The 18,077-nt window shown below is 42.0% G+C and overlaps 1 protein-coding gene across 1 annotated transcript; it reads right to left on the bottom strand.

Moving 5' to 3' along the window:
• Nucleotides 1–2,816: 2,816 nt before the first annotated feature.
• Nucleotides 2,817–11,856, bottom strand: LOC134398128 (leucine-rich repeat and coiled-coil domain-containing protein 1-like). The gene is made up of 6 exons (XM_063125372.1): nucleotides 11,616–11,856; nucleotides 7,934–8,065; nucleotides 6,193–6,351; nucleotides 5,728–5,843; nucleotides 3,560–3,665; nucleotides 2,817–2,930 (listed from the first exon to the last, which is right to left on the bottom strand). Exons 1-6 carry the CDS (start codon nucleotides 11,826–11,828, stop codon nucleotides 2,817–2,819), a joined length of 840 nt encoding a protein of 279 aa, XP_062981442.1. The 5' UTR covers nucleotides 11,829–11,856.
• Between the last annotated feature and the right edge of the window lie 6,221 nt (nucleotides 11,857–18,077).

Here is an 18,077-nt window from a genome sequence, read left to right as displayed (position 1 = left end):
AGAAGTAAGTCGCACTGGGTCTATTAGGGCACATTCATTAGTGTGTTTAGGACTGCAGACTTCATGACTTAGAATTGAAATCCTTTTCATTTTTTAAGTGTTTTCAAATTTGACCAATATATTTTCAATTTTCTGAGAAACCTTAAGAGACTAGGTAGCTGATGGGAAATATGCTATAAAACTGAGAACCCTTGAGTGCAAGAAAACAGTTGGTTGCGAGTGACAGAACCTGTTATATGCAGTGTAGAAAATTCAGTGAGGGTTTGACCCATTTATACGTGAGGAAATCAGCTGTTATTTAAATATCTTCAAAAGAGTTAAAGAATTCTTGCCATCACTTTTTGGGTGGTACATCTTTATAAGTACTTGCAGTTTGGTTTAGGGTGTGTGTGTGTGTGTGTGTGTTTAAAGCTCCATTCTAGCAACTTTTGGTATAAGATGCATTTGTTGTTTTAAACTGTACTGTGGGCTACAACTACAAACACCCAAGGCACATACAAGGCACATATTCATATAGTTGAGGCTATGTTAAAATAAAGTAACAAATCTGGTGAATTTTGACATTAACCAGGAAGAATTAAGCCTTAATAGGCCAAGACAGAAATCTCAGAAGACTCTGGCTCAGTTCAGACATGTTTTTCTACGCAGTGGGAAAACTCCCCTCAACGGTTGAGTTTGAAGGGGGTACTCCCCACACAACATGTTCTAACACCACCGTTGTGTGACTGTGGGCTACTGTAGAGTTGAGTAAAAGGGAACGTGACGTTTGACAGTTCATCCGCCCTCTCTTCGCCCCCAGTCCTGATGGTATCCTAACAGCCATTGCTGCAAAAAAACCAACAATCCTGGTGGCCCTCCTAGAGTGGCACTCGCTCCTTTCACCGCTCTTGCCAGAGAACTCTGTAGCCAATGGGAAAAGTCCACTCAACGCAACGGAAAACTCCACAGAGCCCTCCTCACAACACAACGGTTGTGCAGGAGCTCTCCTCTGCACAGTGTGGATATTCAGCGTGGAGTGTTTTCTAAAAAAAAAAATCACCGTGCAGACAACACATTTCTCAATGGTGGTGTAAAAACTGCCCTATGGAGTTCTAAAACCATCATTGAGAAATGTGTTGTCTGAACTGAGCCTCTGACATTAGTATGTTTTCACCCCTTTTCACAACACACCAGGCAAACATGAGTGTACTGTCCCATTTGGCTGGATAAGGTTCAATTAATTGGGGCCATGGCAATGCTTCAGATGGAAAGGGGATTGGTGTTTACTCTTTCCCTGTAGTGTGGCAAACTTAAGAGCTTCGGCTATTGGGTGGTATAGAAATGCAATAAAATAAATAATAAATTAGGCAGGGGGAGGAGAATTGTTTGAGTTTTTTACCCTCTAAAATATTACATTCCATAGGAACACAGTATGTGGCCTCAAGTGTGTGTGTTTAACCATTCCTAAATATGTTGTTGAAAAGATAAGGGAATGTTCAGTGTTGTGTGCAAGGGATCAGGATGTAGCTGTACTGAGAAATAGAACAGGTGTACAAAGGTAGCGAGCTGGGACTGATAAACAGTACGAAGGTAATCAAGCTGTCAGCACTCTGAAGTTAATAAAGTAATGTGAGGAAAAACAAAGCTGTCTGAAACATCTTGCAATTCAAGTCTGCAGAATCCTGAGTGGGGTTCTCTCCTTTATTCCTGACAAAGGCTGAATGCCTTTAAACATCTGTGCAACAGGGTGGCAACCTTAAAGCAGCAAATTTCATACTGGTGGCATAGTACATTGAGAAAGCCCTCTGATGTGATATCCCATGATTAATCTTAAATTGTCATTGTATGATTGAATCACCATCTATGTCTTTAGGATCATTACCATAATTGCTAGTATTTGGCTTTCGGTGAACTTCAGAGCAACCCAAGGCAGGGATCAGATGTGGTGTTTCTAGATGCCAAATTTGTGTCGGATGCTTTTCAAAATGACTAAAGCCTTGTCAAAGATCTTTTTAGTTAAGATTTAATGTCTGATGTTTGCAGATTCCTATAAAAAAAGAGGTGGTGGTAAATAGAACTAGATTATTATTTTAACTAGAACACTAGAATAACTATTTTCAAAATGAGTATACTTTTGTTTTGATTTCTCAAGAGTAACGGGGGATTTCCCTCGCTTCCCCAGTGTGAGTTGGGAGTGTAGATTGGGGCTAGAAGGAAAAGGGGAAAACACTCCACGCGTTTGTCTTCTCTGTCTTTCGAACATCTCAACACTACAGGAGCATTTTGCATTGTTCTCACAACAACTCTGTTAGGTAGATTGTGGGGAGATGATGCAGAGTCTATGTAACCCAGCGTCGCCTCTAAAGAGTTCTTATCTTAGAATCATAGAATAATAGAGTTGGAAGGGGCCTAAAAGGCCATCGAGTCCAACCCCCTGCTCAATGCAGGAATGCACCCTACAGCATACTTGACAGATGGTTGTCCTACTGCCTCTTGAATGCCTCTAGTGTGGGAGAGCCCACAACCTCCCAAAGTAACTGATTCCATTGTCGTACTGCTCTAACAGTCAGGAAGTTTTTCCTGATGTCCAGCCGGAATCTGGCTTCCTTTAACTTGAGCCCATTATTCCGTGTCCTACACTCTGGGAGGATTGAGAAGAGATCCTGGCCCTCCTCTGTGTGACAACCTTTTAAGTATTTGAAGAGTGCTCTCATGTCTCCCCTCAATCTTCTCTTCTCCAGGCTAAACATGCCCAGTTGTTTCAGTCTCTCTTCATAGGGCTTTATTTCCAGTGTGCTGGCCCCTTCACATTCAGCATTTGCACAGTAGCAAGGGTCCTATCCGGTCCCCACTACTTGCAAAGGGGCCGGTGTGTGGGTCAGGAACTCTGGCAGTGACAATTCTGCACCATGGAGTGCTTCTGGTATGCCTTGCAAACGCTGGCCCGTAAGCTAGATCTGGAAAGAGGTATAAACGTTGCAAATTTAGGCAGACAGCGATGAGCACTGCCTTGGGCCAATCTCATGCCTCAGACGGTGAATATGGCACAAATATCAAGCAAAATGGCAACTAGGTGAGATTTGCTATTCAAAACCTAAGAGCAACACGCTCCCTTCCCCAACTGCTTAACACTAAGGGTAAACAATGTGGTGCCTGTGAGTGCCAATGTGGCCCCAGACACCTACCTTCGCACTCCCCAGGTGCCCTAACCCTCTCACTTTTTTAACATTAACTGGCAGCTTGGACTGCTGTGAAATAGGTTTCTGTTGGTGCTGAAAACTGTGGGTTCAAAGGAGTGGTATAGTGTTGTGGCTCAGACCCCATTTGTACTTGGCACTTTGGGGGCACGTTATGTGCCCTTTGCCACGCTTACCATGGCAGCCATTTTGTGGTGGTGCCCAGGACAGTTTCTCAAATTGCCAAATGTGAGCATGGGTGTCAAAAGGTTGGGTACCTCTGCTTTATGCCGGACTATTTGTCTAGCTAGGCCAGTATTGTCTGCTGTGACTGGCAGTGAATCTCCACGGTTTCAGGCAGTTTCCCTTCTAGTGGACTCCCAAGAACATTCTCCTGCTCTTACCTTTTTTGAACCGGTTTCTTTTTCCAGTTTTGTTTTAAGAATCTGTGGTTTCTCTGTGAATGTATTTATTTCCCTCATTAGTTCATCAATCTGTTGTTGATGTTCCCTGCAAGGAGAAAATTCCAAGAAGTAGTTCTCTTACAGCAAAGACAGGTAAACTGTACAGCACCTACAGCTCACCTTAGAACCCTTATCATGCCTCATGCAATTAAATTACTTGCCTAACACCGTTTCGCCTATCGTTTCCATTAACTGAATGCCACTGCACTCCCCGTACTCAGGTTACACTGATTCTGTAGTACATGGGAACAGTTAACACCAGGTGTCATATCTTCTTCTAAAGTGAGAACATATGATATGCCTGCAACAGAACTGTATACCTTCAGGAATGACACCTGAATTCATAGCTCCTACTCATAACAAGTAAGTACCAACACACAGTTGTTGCAATATATCTACTGGAAAGGTCCTTCGCAGTCTCTCAAAAAAGCTGAGAGCTGAGAATCAAGCTTCGTTCTTTAGATGCTGTTCATTTCAAGTGAAATTGGCATTCATTATACAGTAGTTGTGCAATGTTATGAGTAAGGAAAGAGTAGTTCATGCAAACCTTGGGTGGGGTGTGTATCACTGAAACACAGGCCTGCCATCCCAGTCTCCGTTTCTTTACAACACCCTGGCCAAGAGGCTGGCTGGAAATTGTAGTCCAGCACATATGGAGAGCAATAAGTTGGGAGAGGCTGCTATTCTATATATATCAGGTTTCATGAATATTCTGTGAATGGTCCTCTGAATAAAGTCAACCAAGCTGTAATCATAATATCTAGTGGCTCTCTGCCTGGCTGGCATTCCATAGGGAAGGGAATCCAATGCTGTGTTGACAATCCTGCACCTGACACCACACATGAAGGAGGAGAAAATGAAGCTTGCATGTACAGGATTATCATGTAATCCTATACATGTCTACTCAGAATTAAGGCATTTTCAATGAAGCTTACTCCCAGGTAAGTGTGTGTAGGACTGCAGCCTTAAGCAGTTTCTTACCAGGGTCTGCAGTCCTAGCTAAAAATTTCACTGATGTTGTATATACAACAGGGGTAACAAACTTTTTTCAGTCTGAGGGCTAAACTCAATTTCTTAGAAGCTCTTGGGGGCTGTATTCCAGTGGTGGGCAGGGTTGGAGGAGAGAATCCAACCTCATGCTTCCCCTGACCAATTCCATTGCTACAATTCATAGTAGGAAGCAGGTCTACTCACAAGAAGGAGAAGCATGTTTACTCACAAGTAAACCATACAGGACTCAGAAGTAAGACTGAGGCTGAGTTCAGATGAAACACTAATCAACAGGGGGATGTAATAGGAAGAAATTGGAAAACAACTTGATTAGCGTGTCGTCTGAACTCAGCCTTAGTCAACACTTTAGTCAATGGTGGGTTAATAGTAAACTCAGCTGGTTATTTTGCAGGTAATCCCCACACAACATGTTCCTACACAACTGTGGAGTGGTTGGGGCTGGCGCTGAGTGAACTAATAGTCAACCTGGCGTTTGACTGACATAGCCCCCGCCCCTTTCCCCACCCTCAATCCTCCCGGTACTATCCCAGCAGCCTCTGCGAGTTGTGCTGGCTGCCGTGGTTTTGGCCACTCTTGCCCGGGAACTCTGTAGCCAGTCCACTCAACCCTGCAAAATAGTTTACTGAGCCCAACAGACAACACGCTAACCAACAGGTGTGCAGATAATCAACTCTGAAGAGCATTGGTTATCTCAGTTGGTTATTTTGGAAAAATAGTCAACAGTGGGGTTGTCGTCGTCCCCCATTAGACAACACAATAACCAACCGTTGACCACTCAACTGACAGTTGACTACTTAAACTACCATTGGTTATTGTGTTGCCTGAACCTAGCCAATCAGTCGCTAGCTTCCTCCCCTAGCCCCGCCCCCTGTGCCTCACAAGGAAAAGCTTTTATTTCCAATCAGCAGCAGATCTGAGATAAGAGCTTTCCCCACGTGGGCAAGTGGTAGGAAGCTGCGAAGTCGGATGAGGAACCCGTCTGCCTTATCAGGCCTGTGGGGTAGAGTCTTCCTCATCCCTGACACAAGATTAGAATCACATGTGCTAATTGAAGAGATCCAGTTTTCAGGCTACCAACACATATTTGAACATCATACCGGGATTTTTCTTGGAACGTATCAGAAATATATTGCTTTAGCTTGGCAATCTTTTCTTCTTTGCACCATATATCGGCCTCATTCTGTTTTTTCAGTTCAGACATCAGCTCTGCGTGCTGGAACAAGGAGACAATTATTAAATACTGAGCTATAAGTACGAAAAATTCTAGGTATGATTTTACTGCAAGCTGCCTTGACAGCCAAATATGCTAAAATGTATATTATAACTGAACAATAATAATCTAAACAAAGCGAGAGATTGTTAATTCCACCGAAGGAGTTTTCCTTCAACCATTTAAATACATAATGAAAACAAAGTTATGCATTTGAATGGTTGGAAGAAAACTCATTTGGTGGAATTAACTATCTACAAGGGCTTTGTAGGAGAACGTGTATGTCTTTGCTGAGTTACCAATTTATTAAAGAAAGAGGGAAAAGTTGTTCACCTTTTCCTTTTTGACAAACCTGTGTGTGTTGTTCTTCAATTATTTTTGTGTAATGTGTTGTAGTTTCATTGAACAACTGGACCTGTTCCTTGACTAAATCCTCTGATTCCTGCAGCTGCCTTTCAGTCTCTTTCTGATGTTCCTTTTCTAGTTCAATTGCTCTGTTATACTTGGTGACCTGTTAAAAAGAGGATTTCCATAGTAATGATTTGAATCTTAGACTACTCCTATGCATGCTTACTCAGAAGTAAGTCCTTCGAATCCCTCCTCAAACACACCTTTCCCATGAGGCTTTTGGCACAACCCCCTACTGTAACTAAGCCTGCATACATGTAATAAAAATAACATATTCTTTTCCTACTTACTCCTGCTTCCGCTTTCCTCCCTTTCTTCTGTTATCTTCCCTCGGTTGAATTTTAGATTGTCGGCTCCTCCAGGCAAAGTCCAATCCTCTTATATTTTGTATAACACCATGAACATTAATGGTGTTATATAAACTAACTAACAATGTTCAACTGACTTCAATGGGACCTATTCTCAAGTAAAAGTACATAGGATTGTAGTTTTAGTTGCCCGGGCCCCAGTAATCCCATACATGTGGGAACTCCTGTTTTGTGAACCGCCCAGAGAGCTTCGGCTATTGGGCGGTATAAAAATGTAATAAATAAATAAATAAATAAATAAACTCACCCATGGAGCTCCTTGGTCTGCAAAGGCTGCCCTGGTAACTTCAAAGGAATTAAAATTTCTTATTCCCTTGAAGCAAATGGAGTGTCCTAGGTCCGTAAACATTCTGGGTGCACCAAAGAATGCACAAAGGGCGCTAGATCATGTTTTAATTGCACACATGTTTTTAATTGCAACAATCAAGTTTAAACAATCAAGAAGCACTCTCTAATCAACAAAGTATTATTTAACAAAACATGTGCAACCCAACCCTATTCATGCTTACTTAAAAGGAAGACACACTGGCCTGGTTTACACAATCAAGCAACCCATGGTTAATGAACTATGGGTTGTTTGGGAGTGCGCAGGAGTGAGCGAGCAAGCGTGATCATTTCCTAAACCATGCAGGGTTGAACCCCAAACCACCCAGAGTTTCCAAGTTTGGATGTAACAACAACCCAGGAACAGAGTGTTTAGAAAAGCAGAAGCGATGAGTGTGTCGGCAAAGTGCTTGCTGTTGCACAGCCATGGCTAACAGTCCCAGACAGGGAGCAAAGACGGGTTTACTGAGCCTCTGATAACCTCCCACATATTTGGTTTGCTGCGTTTGGCTTGATGGTTCACAGGTTGAGCAGCTCTGATTAAATGCCTTGCAATACTAACCCCCCTTAGATGGGCCATCCAACTGGGGGGGGGGGGGGATTTAGGATGCAGCAGAAGTGCCTCTCTGCTAGTGGAGTTTAGGAATTGGGAGGCCTATGTTATGCCTGCAGAAAGGACTATGGATGTAAATCTTCTGCCGACAGTGTTCCCACCAGCAACAGGATTTTCTGCGGGGGAGAGGGGTGTTGGAGGGGCCTTGGATACCCCTGCCATCCACACACAATGCATATTTCCCACTATTAGTTTCAACTGTGGTGGGGAATTCCATAAACATAAGATCTGCTCAGCTAAAAAGCCTGTTAAAGCTCCCTCCCCATTGTGGCCGGTGTGAGCTTCAGAAGCGGCAGGTAATCTATCACTTCGCTTCTCCAACCCTCGTTAGGATTGCTCTGCAGCTCTCCCAGAGATAAATAAACTTGAATTTGCAATACCTGGTCATCAATTATTTTCATCAGTCTTGATATTATAGCATCCTTTTCTTTTAGGGTACCTCTGAGTTGCAGATTTTCCTTTTGCAGGGTTTTTAACGTCCCCAGAAAATTATTATCTTCACCTAAGGATGCCTGTTTGGTAACAGAGGAAACTGTTTGACTAATACAAACATGTAATAAAAATATGAGTGCACAAAAATATCTGCGGAGAGTTATCTGACCTGTCCAAGTACACTGAAGGAAACTATACAAATATTCTTTAAGCACCATTATGACAGGAGTTTTAGAGCAGTTTGGTACCATTTTGTAATACGAAACATAAAGATTCCATTGACAAGAGTTAGGATGGGAAGGCTTAAAACTAATCACAACCTTGGTTATTCTCAGAGCTGAGACATACCTGTATGAGGGATGGCCATGCAAAAAGAATGAACGGTAGCACAAATTCTAAAGCAGTTAAAAGATTTGAAACAAAAGTACAAAGAACTTAACCCATCCTAGAGCAGGATGGGTTAAAACAAAGAGAACAATTTACATCTAGCTGGCTGTATAGATCAGTACAATATTCTTTCTGTCTGTCTCTTCTGCCAAGACGCTTGTTCATGCACTGGTTATTTCTCGGTTGGACTACTGCAACCTTCTTCTCTCTGGCCTTCCTTCTTCTCACATCAGTCCATTGGTTTCTGTCCACCACTCTGCCACTAAGATCATCTTCCTGGCTCGCCGCTCTGACCATGTTACTCCACTTCTGAAATCTCTTCATTGGCTTCCAATTCACTTCAGAATCCAATATAAACTTCTCCTGTCGACCTTCAAAGCTTTTCACGGTCTAGCTCCTTCCTATCTCTCCTCTGTCATCTCACACTATTGCCCCGCTCGTGCTCTTCGCTCCTCTGATGCCATGTTTCTCGCCTGCCCAAGGGTCTCTACTTCCCTTGCTCGGCTTTGTCCATTTTCCTCTGCTGCCCCTTACGCCTGGAACGCTCTTCCAGAACATCTGAGATCCACAAGTTCAATCGCAGCTTTTAAAGCTCAGCTAAAAACTTTTCTTTTTCCTAAAGCTTTTAAAACTTGATGTTGTTTGGACTTTACACTGTTAGTTTTACCCTACCCTGTGCCTGTTTACCCTACCCAGTGCCTATTTGCATTCTCGTCCCCTCCTTATTGCTTTACTATGGTTTTTATTAGATTGTAAGCCTATGCGGCAGGGTCTTGCGATTTACTGTTTTACTCTGTACAGCACCATGTACATTGATGGTGCTATATAAATTAATAATAATAATAATAATAATAATAATAATAATAATAATAATAAAACAAAAGGTGTCCTCAAGAGTGCTCAGGTAGTGTTTCATCTTGCTGACATGCTTGGAGCTGGGGAAACTTCAGGACTGGAACATTTTTCCTGCCAGGACTTTTTATTGGCCAATTCAAAGGCACCTTTCTGGGTTAGTTGACTCTGTGGCAGTATGTGGCAATCAGGCAGGCATCTCCATGTTTTCCATGCTCACACAGAACAATCTTCTTAAATCTAACCAATGAGGAAGCAAGTATATTCTATAGCTGTGGTGGTTTCAGTGCCTTAACATATTTCTGGAGGCTTTTTTTTAGTCTACCACCTCATTTCTGTTTCATTCTGCTGCAAGTGTAGAGTAGGAGCTTTATCACACCAGCATTATACTGTGCAATCACTGCGAATTGCATGCAAAGGACTCAGAAGTTTTCCACTTTATAATCTGCTTTGATTGTGAAGTACTCCCATGCACCCTGCCTTAATTGTGCTATAAAGCCAAAAGATTTGCCATATTTAGCCCCTGGGGCACAGGAGCAGGGTTTTAAAGAAATGCTTACATCTGCGTGAGCTTTAAAGATAAAGGAACCAAAATTGGCACAGTAATAAATATTAGGGAGAGCTTTAAGCATATCAAATTTGAATTGAATTGGGTCATCCGTTAATTTTTTAATGATTTTTTTACATTTCCCCCCTTAAACTCACTTCCTGGTATGCAAAGGATCGCTGTCGCCTGGTAGCAAAAACAACAACAATGGCGAAAGCTTAGCACTACGGGGATAATCTGAGGGAAGCAGGTACGTGAGATGAAGCTATAGGTCTTAGGCCTTGTCTACATATGAAGTAGAATGAGGTGGAGGAGTGAGCTGTACTATTTCAGACTTAAGGTGGATCATGCATTTGAGTACTCCATATATAAAAATCTCCCTGCAAATAGAAAACTATCACAGTATGGGCTAGAACAGGGGTGCAACCCCACCCCAAGCCTGCGGACGTAATCCAGCCCACTGAGCCTACTGGAGTTCCTCCACTGGGTGGGGAACTTGGCCTCCAAGTCCTGCCCCCTGGAGGCGGTTATCTTTAAAATCAATTCAATAAAAATAGTGAAAAAATAACTATCAAAAATAGAAACAAATGTCTCCATTATACGTTTTGATTTTGGAATACTAACTTCCAAATATACTTGTCATTACATTACATTACATGGTATAGATCTAGAAATATGTCATGAAATAGATAGAGTATCTATATAAATCTGTCTATTAGTTTTTTCATAGGCAAAACTCTTTCCACCTTGTCTGCTACAGCCAAAACTTCAGTTTACCCAGACAGTCATTATTCTGGAATGTGGATGGACAACTAGTCTCTAGTTCTTTGCTCAATGGTCTGCTCACTTCACTCTCCTGTTAGATAGTAAAGTGAGAAGACTAGCAATTATTTCTATGTATCTTTTCTTTCCTGACTCCTAGTGGTTATATTAATATGCTAACTAATGAGGCTGCAATTCCATACCCACTTTCCTGAAAATCAGACCTAAAGAACTCAGTGGGACTTACTTCTGAGTAGACATGTACATAATTGCACTGTAAGCGTATTTCCATAATAACCCGTTTCTCTGGAATTGCATTCTTTTGTTTACACAATTTTCACTTATTTAGTTTTCATAGACCATCCAAATGGTGTTGTTTCTAAATAGATGACTTACAGTTTTATCTGTCTCCTTCTGTATTTTTCTGACCTGATTTGTGGCCATTTTAAAGTAAGAAAATACAATTCCTGCTCCAGCCTGTCTAGTGTGGACAAAATACAATTAAGGATTTTTAGGGTGCATAAAGGAAGCCTTCCTTGGGTGACTGGCCATAGTATTATCAAAACTCTGCTTCTTTTTAAAAATAGAAATTTTAATATGTTGTTGTGATGATGATGATGATGATAATGTTACAATCCTATCTGCTGTTCACCACTCTGAAATCTTGGATGTGGAGCAGTATACAAATATTGTAAGTAAATAAATAAATATGGCAGGCTCAGTTAAAGTTTGGCCAGCTTGCCATTATCGGCTTCCATTTTTGAAAATATGAATTTCCATTTCAGGGAGACCGTTGAGCAAGCAAAGTTAGCCCTTTTAGATGTATGAGCACATTGCAAGAAGGTGCATAATCTCATCTATTATTTTTCATGTGCCAGAACACTGAAATGAACCATCAAAACATCATTACAGAAACATTTCAAAACGTCAGCCTTTGTTGACTTCACCTCAGGCGGCTTTCTCTCAGCAATTCTTGTGAACTCACCCCTAGTTTGTTGATTTAAGTACATATGGGCTTTCAAATTTTAATTTTAATTCTAAGTGGGGAAGGGAAAACCATCACCTGAATAGAATTTACTCACATGTGCTTTTCCTTCTATCATGATGGGATTGCTCCCAACTTTTGAGGGTGATCTCGTTTCTTGATTTCCAATTGTCACACCAACAACACAATGGGAAACTCTTGGCTTGACAGCGATACACGTAAGTGAGCCAGGATCACAATGTTTCAATGGTTCTGGAACATTTAAGGCGCTTCTATTTTTCTTCAGAGCCTGGGACTTCGCATGAGACATTATTTCCTTTTTCAAAAGCTCTCCAGTGGGCTTAGCTATCTACATAAAATCCACCTGGAAATACTTTACCTTGAAAGATGAGATAATAAATGCATAGAATAAATTTCCAATGTTCCATCCATCACACGCTAGTGTGACCAAGGAATAGAGGCAAGCACGAGACTGTGCAGATAGGAAAAGGCTTGCTTCTCAGTAACTGAGATGTTAAGTGAGGTTAGGACAGCTTGCGCCAAGTTGTTGATCTCCAGATCTTTTGGACTGCAACTCCCATGCTGGCTCAGGGTTGATGGGAGTTGTAGTCCAACACATCAGGAGATAGTAAGATTAGGTGGAAACTCTGTCCTGTAATGCATTTCAGCTGAAGTACTTTCTTTTTGACCAGCCAGAAACCCTCTTGGATATGTCTACTCATACACTCCCCACCCCACCAAGTATGAGGAGTATGTGGGCTGGGGACAATGGGTACTGCAATCCGAACTCCTTAAGGGCGCAATACTACACATATTTAGACAGAAAAAATATCCCGTAACTCCCAGTATTCCTCACCTGGGGCAAGCTGGGAGTTGTAGGACTTTTTTCTTTCTAATCATGCATAAGATTGTTCCATAAGCTGCCTTGAGTGCCATATTTTGGTAGAAAGCCAGGGTATACATCAAATCAACAAATAAAATAACTAAAATTGTTATGATGTCTCTCTGTGTGTGCTGTTTATGTTTGTATATAAATGGTTTAATACTAAGTATAATGTATATTAAATGCTTTTTAATCTCTGTAAAGTGCCCAGGAGCTTTGGCTCTGGGACAGTATAGAAATATAATAAGTGAATCAAGTTGGTTCCCCATGAACACAGTTCGCAGAGAAAAATTAAATCTAACAAAAGGTTTAACTGAACTAAAGGTGTACAGAGATTTTTAAATGTTATTTTCTTAAATTAAACTGTTGTAGACTCCCTTTCTGAACAATAATTAAACTTTAACTGGTTTACTTTTAACCGTAGGTGTCTCTTAATTCCTTCATGATTTGTTACTGTGTTACTGGCATATCATTTTAGTTTGGCCTGCTCCTGTGTTTATAAAGGTGTACAGAAACTTTTGTGCATGTTCATATTTCATTTTACTCCAACTTGCAATCAATTATGTTTAATTATACCTGACATTTTTTTAATTCTAAAAATAAAACATGATAGCACATTATTACAGAAGATAGCCTTATTCTTAAATTACTAAGGACATAAATAAACTCCCGACTTTGATTTATAGTGAAAACTGTTATTTGTGGAATCTGCATTATTAAAAGCTGTATAAAAGCGTTTCATGAGAATCGGTCAACGGAAGGCAGTCAAAAAGGGATGACCAACTAACTCCCAATTATGAATTATACCGTACTTCTTCTAAGACACACTCCCCCCCCCCCCCATATAAACATCTCTAAAAACTGGGTGCGTCTTAGAATTGCGGGTGCATTTATTATTTCTTAGAATCAATGCTTTTTTTCTGTTGGCGGTACTGAAATTAATGTGCGTCTTACAATCGATGGCGACTTAGAATCGAAGAAATACGGTATATATTTATTTATTTATTTATTTAGAATATTTATATACCGCTCCCCATTGAAAAATATCGGAGCAGTGTACAAGATTAAAATGAAAATACAAACAGAATAAAACAGTTAAAACAAAATTTAAAAGAAGCAAAAACAGAGATTGAAGGCTGCATATTAAGGAAAGGCTTCTTGGAATAAAGATGTTTTCAGGAGGCGCCGAAAGGAGTACATATAAAAGAATGAATGAAAATAAATCTGGAGGGCACTAGGTGGGGTAAAACTCTGTTAAGGTTTAGTTACGTTATTTAAGGGAGGGGGGAAATGATGGCTTTATAAGGCGTCTTAAAGGGGAGAGGGAAAACACCCCCAGAAGAAGTAATGAGATTTTGGAAATATGAATAAGATCCCGTGGTTGGAGGGAGCACATTTATGTTAATTATGATTATGTTAAAGAGAATTAATATATGTTTAACAAATTGTTTACTTTATATTCTTATGTATTATGTGGTATTGTTTTATATTGTATTGCTGTATAAAAAAATAAATTGAAAAAAATAAAATAAAAAAAATAAAGGCATTTTAAAGGGTGACGTCAAGGAACGACGGTTGGCCTTCGCGTGACGTCACGCTGCAGGTAGGCGGGGGCCGGGTGACGTGATGACCAAGGACGCGCGGGTTATTTGTATAGGGCGGCGTCTTCCCACGGCCAGTCCCTCTCTCCCTCCCAATCCTTCCCGCTCTGCCCCATCGTCCCTCCCTCAGAGAAGGGTCCCTTGCCTGAGAGGTTCGCCGGCAGCAGCGGAGGCGGTAGGCCCGATGCTGCCGGTTGCTAGGCGACCAGACGCGGAGGGGCGGGGCTGAGCGCGAAGGAGCGAGCGAAGGGCGGCTGCGGGGAGGCCGCTGCACTGCGACAAAGCGAAAAGGAGGGCGCGCGCTCCAAGCCCTGCCGTCCCGCGATTGGCCCGCTGGGGGCGTGCGGGGGCCGGGCTCAGGGCTGAGCCGCGCGTGGATTGGCTGCTCGGGGCGTGAGTGACGGAGCGCCTCTCCCTCCCTCCTCCTTTACCTCTCTTTTGATGAGGGAAAAGGGCGGTAGCGAGTGGGCTGCTAGAGTGGGGGGCGGGGAGAGGAGAGGCAGGTGGGTCTGTGGGAGGGCTGGAGCCTATAAAAAAGGCCAACCCACCTTTTGGGGCGGAGAGGAGAGGGGATCAGTGATACTGAGGGAATGGTTAGGCGCTTTCTCAACTGATGGTTTATTAGCCATTCGTGTGTGTGCTGTTTTTGGTTTTTCATTTGCTTAAGTAGTTTGTGTGTGAAACGGTCCAGTATTTTACCTCATGTTATTTTGTGGTGGTGTTTTTTAAACAAAAAATTGCCTTGGCTACAGGTACAAAAAAAAAAAAAACCAGCTAGTCAGCTGAAAATGTTTTTAAAGGGGGTTGAAGAACCGAATTCCTCAGGATTTCCCCCCCTCTTCCTCTTTGTGGCTTATTATTATAGGAGGGAATTAAAGAACTGAATTCCTCAGGGTTCCTCCCCAGTCTCCCTATAGTTGAGCCCTGGGGGTGTCAAATGCTCAGAAATTGTAGGGAGTTGAGTGGTGTTTCTAGTGCAGCCAACTCCCTGGTGAGGTGATGTAGATCTGGGCATCAAAGAGGACTTGCTAAGTCTCGCCAGTGTGGCTGAAATGCCTCTTAAAATGACAAAATAATTGGGGGGGGGATGTCTGGCACCCCTTTAAGAAAAAGTGTGTGTGGGGGGGGGTTGCTTGAGAGGAAAGAGAGTTCCCAGTTTTGCAAGTCAGTAGCAATGCCTTGGTGCGCTGGCATCATCATGGGATGTCTCTTGCTTTCTCTCCCCCAGCGCACAGAGAGGTGTAGTGGGTGGGGACAGATGGATAGATGCATGGGGAGATGTTCCCAGAGAAAGAAAGAAAAAGAAAAATTCAGATTATGACAAGCAAGGGGGTGTCATGCTCAGTTCAGGGTGAAATCCTGCTTGTTCTCTTTTGCTTTTCTTTTTAGGAACTAAAACGGAGCAGGATGGAGCGAGTGGCTAACTGAGTCTGTGCGGCGAAGCTGACACTTTCTGGCTCTTTGTCTCCCCGCAGGATACAGCTGTTCGTTCCTCGTCGGTCCATTTTCGCTCAAGAGTTGAGAGAGACGCCTTTCTCCCCCCACACACACATTTTGAATCCCGAGGCAGGTTATATCCATCGGTTTGCTTAGCGGTGGCAGCAGCCTGATTCTTGTTGGAGCAATACTTCAGGTAACTGGTGCCAATTGTTCTTCCTGCTTTCTTGGCGTTCTCGGTTCTTCCCCATCCGTTCATGCAACAAAGAGGTTTGGCATGATGAGAAATTTGTGAAGGACTTGAGATCTCGAAGGCCCTTGGCACATTCCAACGGTGTGCCCTTCAGCGATGCAGTTATAAAAGCTGTAGGCGAGCAGAGGAATGTCTGCAACGAAGTGGTGATGTGTGGTAGGAAGGAGCATTAAAGAAAAATTCTTTTCAGCTTTAGTTTATTCTGAGAGATGCCTTTTGTTTCAACTGTGTAAATCGTTTCCTTGGTTTCAGTTAGCATTATTAACCTCACTTTTAAAAACCAACAACCAGCAGACCTTTCCGAACTAACTCAAGCAATATGATCAGTGATACAGACAGGTGCACTTAAACTTTTACCGCATTTTATCATTATTTGATTTTATCATTATTTCCTTATTCATATAAGATTCTCATTGTTTGTGGTAGGAGGGTGTTTTTTTTCTCTCTTAGAGAAGTCCAGATATTTGGTTCTGTCTACTTTCTGCCTCCTTATGGCTTGTTGATCTGAGATGCTTGCTTCTCTTCAAGCAGTTATTGGTTCCAGAGTAGTTCTAGCTCCTAAAAGAATTGTCTTGACAATGTGTCTCTCATTATTAATTTACCATATCCCCAGATATTTTCTAGGAAACTTTAATTTTAGGAGCTGTAACTGCTTTGTGTCTTCATACCCATACATTTTCAACTAAAGCCAGCTTTTCTTTAAGGATGTGTTGAGGATTGGCTTATTTTGGAAACACTGGAAGACCGAGGGACTTTCACTATTAAGGACCACATTTTATCCAGCTATATGATTCCAAGTTGTTACAGCTCCCTGGTGCTAAATATATTGACATATAGGAGTTTTAAGAGAGGAATATGATCTTAATTTGTGTAAGTGTTACCCCATAATGCTTTTTGGGAGTTATCTTTATTCATGGATGAATTACTATTATGATTTGGAGGATTTAAGAGCATATCATATTCTCTTAGCCTTCTTTTCAGTCCAAATGGGTTCAAGAGTTGCTTTTCTATTGGACTGTGACTTGAACTGAGATTGGCATTTATTTCAGTGACTTTTCTATTGCAAATAAAGCTCAGCATCCACTAGAAATGTATTTGGTGAAACAGCATTTCTTTTGTTCTGCTTTAAAATTCTTGTCTTCTGTTAGGGCAATACTGTGAAACTGGTCCTTGCCTAAACTGATAATTATTTTGTTTTATTTTTTACATTTCTATATTGCCAGTAGCCGAAGCCCTCGGGGCAGTTCACAACAATTAAAAACCATAAAATACAATGTGATAAAACATGACAGCAGTTACAGACAAGGGAAAGCTGGGGTGACAAGATGTGTTTCCAAGAGGTGTTTAAAAGATGTCACATTTTCTACTTCCTGGATTGAACAAGGGAGGGTTTTCCAGAGGGTGGGTGCGCTATAGAGAAAGCCTGCCATTGGGGTTCTTCATGGCAGTACTCCGTTCGTTTTGAATGACCAGCAATGCCGCCTCTGATGATCTTAAAGGTCACCTGGGTATATATAAGTAAATGCCTTATTTATAGGTAGGTAGGTATCCTACTCCCAATTTGTTTAGGGGTTTATATGATAATATAATCTTGTATGTGGCTTGGTAGCTAATAGGCAGCCAGTGCAGTGCTTTTAACACAGGTTTTATGCGAGCATAGCTAGGTGTCCCAGTGAGCACCCTAGATGCTGCATTCTGCCCTAGCTGCAGCTTCTGAACCACACACACATATAACTCCACAAAGAGCATATTGCAGTAGTCTAATTGTGAAGTTACCAGTGCATGGATCACCATGGCTAAGTTGTCCCTATGCAGGAATGGGCATAGTTGGTGTACCAACCAAGGTTGGTCATGGGCACTCTGGGCTACTGAGGCCACCTGGGCCTCCACTGAAAAAGATGGATCCAGGAGCACCCCCATACTATTCAGCTTCATTTTGTGAGGGCCTGTACCTTGTGTTGGGTCAAAGAGACAGATTTATATCCCAAAACTAGGCCTGAATCCATAGCTGCCACCACTCTATAGAGCACCTTTCTCAAGAATGGGGGCATTTGTGACTTTGCAATAGTTTGCATAGATCTCTGGATCAAGAGAGGGTTTTTACAGGACTGGCTGCACCACTGCCTCCTCCAAGGCAGAACGAACCACCCCATCATTCAGTATGCGCTCACCACTCCCCTCATCCATCTGGTCAGCCTCCTGCAGCTAGCTCAAATAAACCATGATGGATAAGGGTTGAGAGACCATGTGGTGGGTCGAAGATGCAGCAGGTAAAAGGCTATTCTTTTTAAAAAAATTATCATAATCCTAAAGGACATCTTAATTTCCTGTGCCATTTATAAAGTTAAGAAGTTGAGTATTCACAGCAGTTAAAACAGTGTTCCT

This window comes from Elgaria multicarinata, chromosome 4 (genome assembly GCF_023053635.1).
Source record: "Elgaria multicarinata webbii isolate HBS135686 ecotype San Diego chromosome 4, rElgMul1.1.pri, whole genome shotgun sequence".
Lineage (NCBI taxonomy): Eukaryota > Metazoa > Chordata > Lepidosauria > Squamata > Anguidae > Elgaria > Elgaria multicarinata.
Note: the sequence above shows the minus strand (reverse complement) of the source record. Positions and strands in the feature narration are given on the sequence as shown.

Coding starts and splice junctions, on each gene's coding strand:
- LOC134398128 (XM_063125372.1), bottom strand. CDS start 11,828: ATGTCTCATGCGAAGTCCCAGGCTCTGAAGAAAAATAGAAGCGCCTTA. Junction 5,844..6,192: donor TTGAAGAACAACACACACAG/GTTTGTCAAAAA, acceptor TCCTTGTTCCAG/CACGCAGAGCTGATGTCTGA. Junction 3,666..5,727: donor ACGTTCCAAGAAAAATCCCG/GTATGATGTTCA, acceptor TTCTCCTTGCAG/GGAACATCAACAACAGATTG.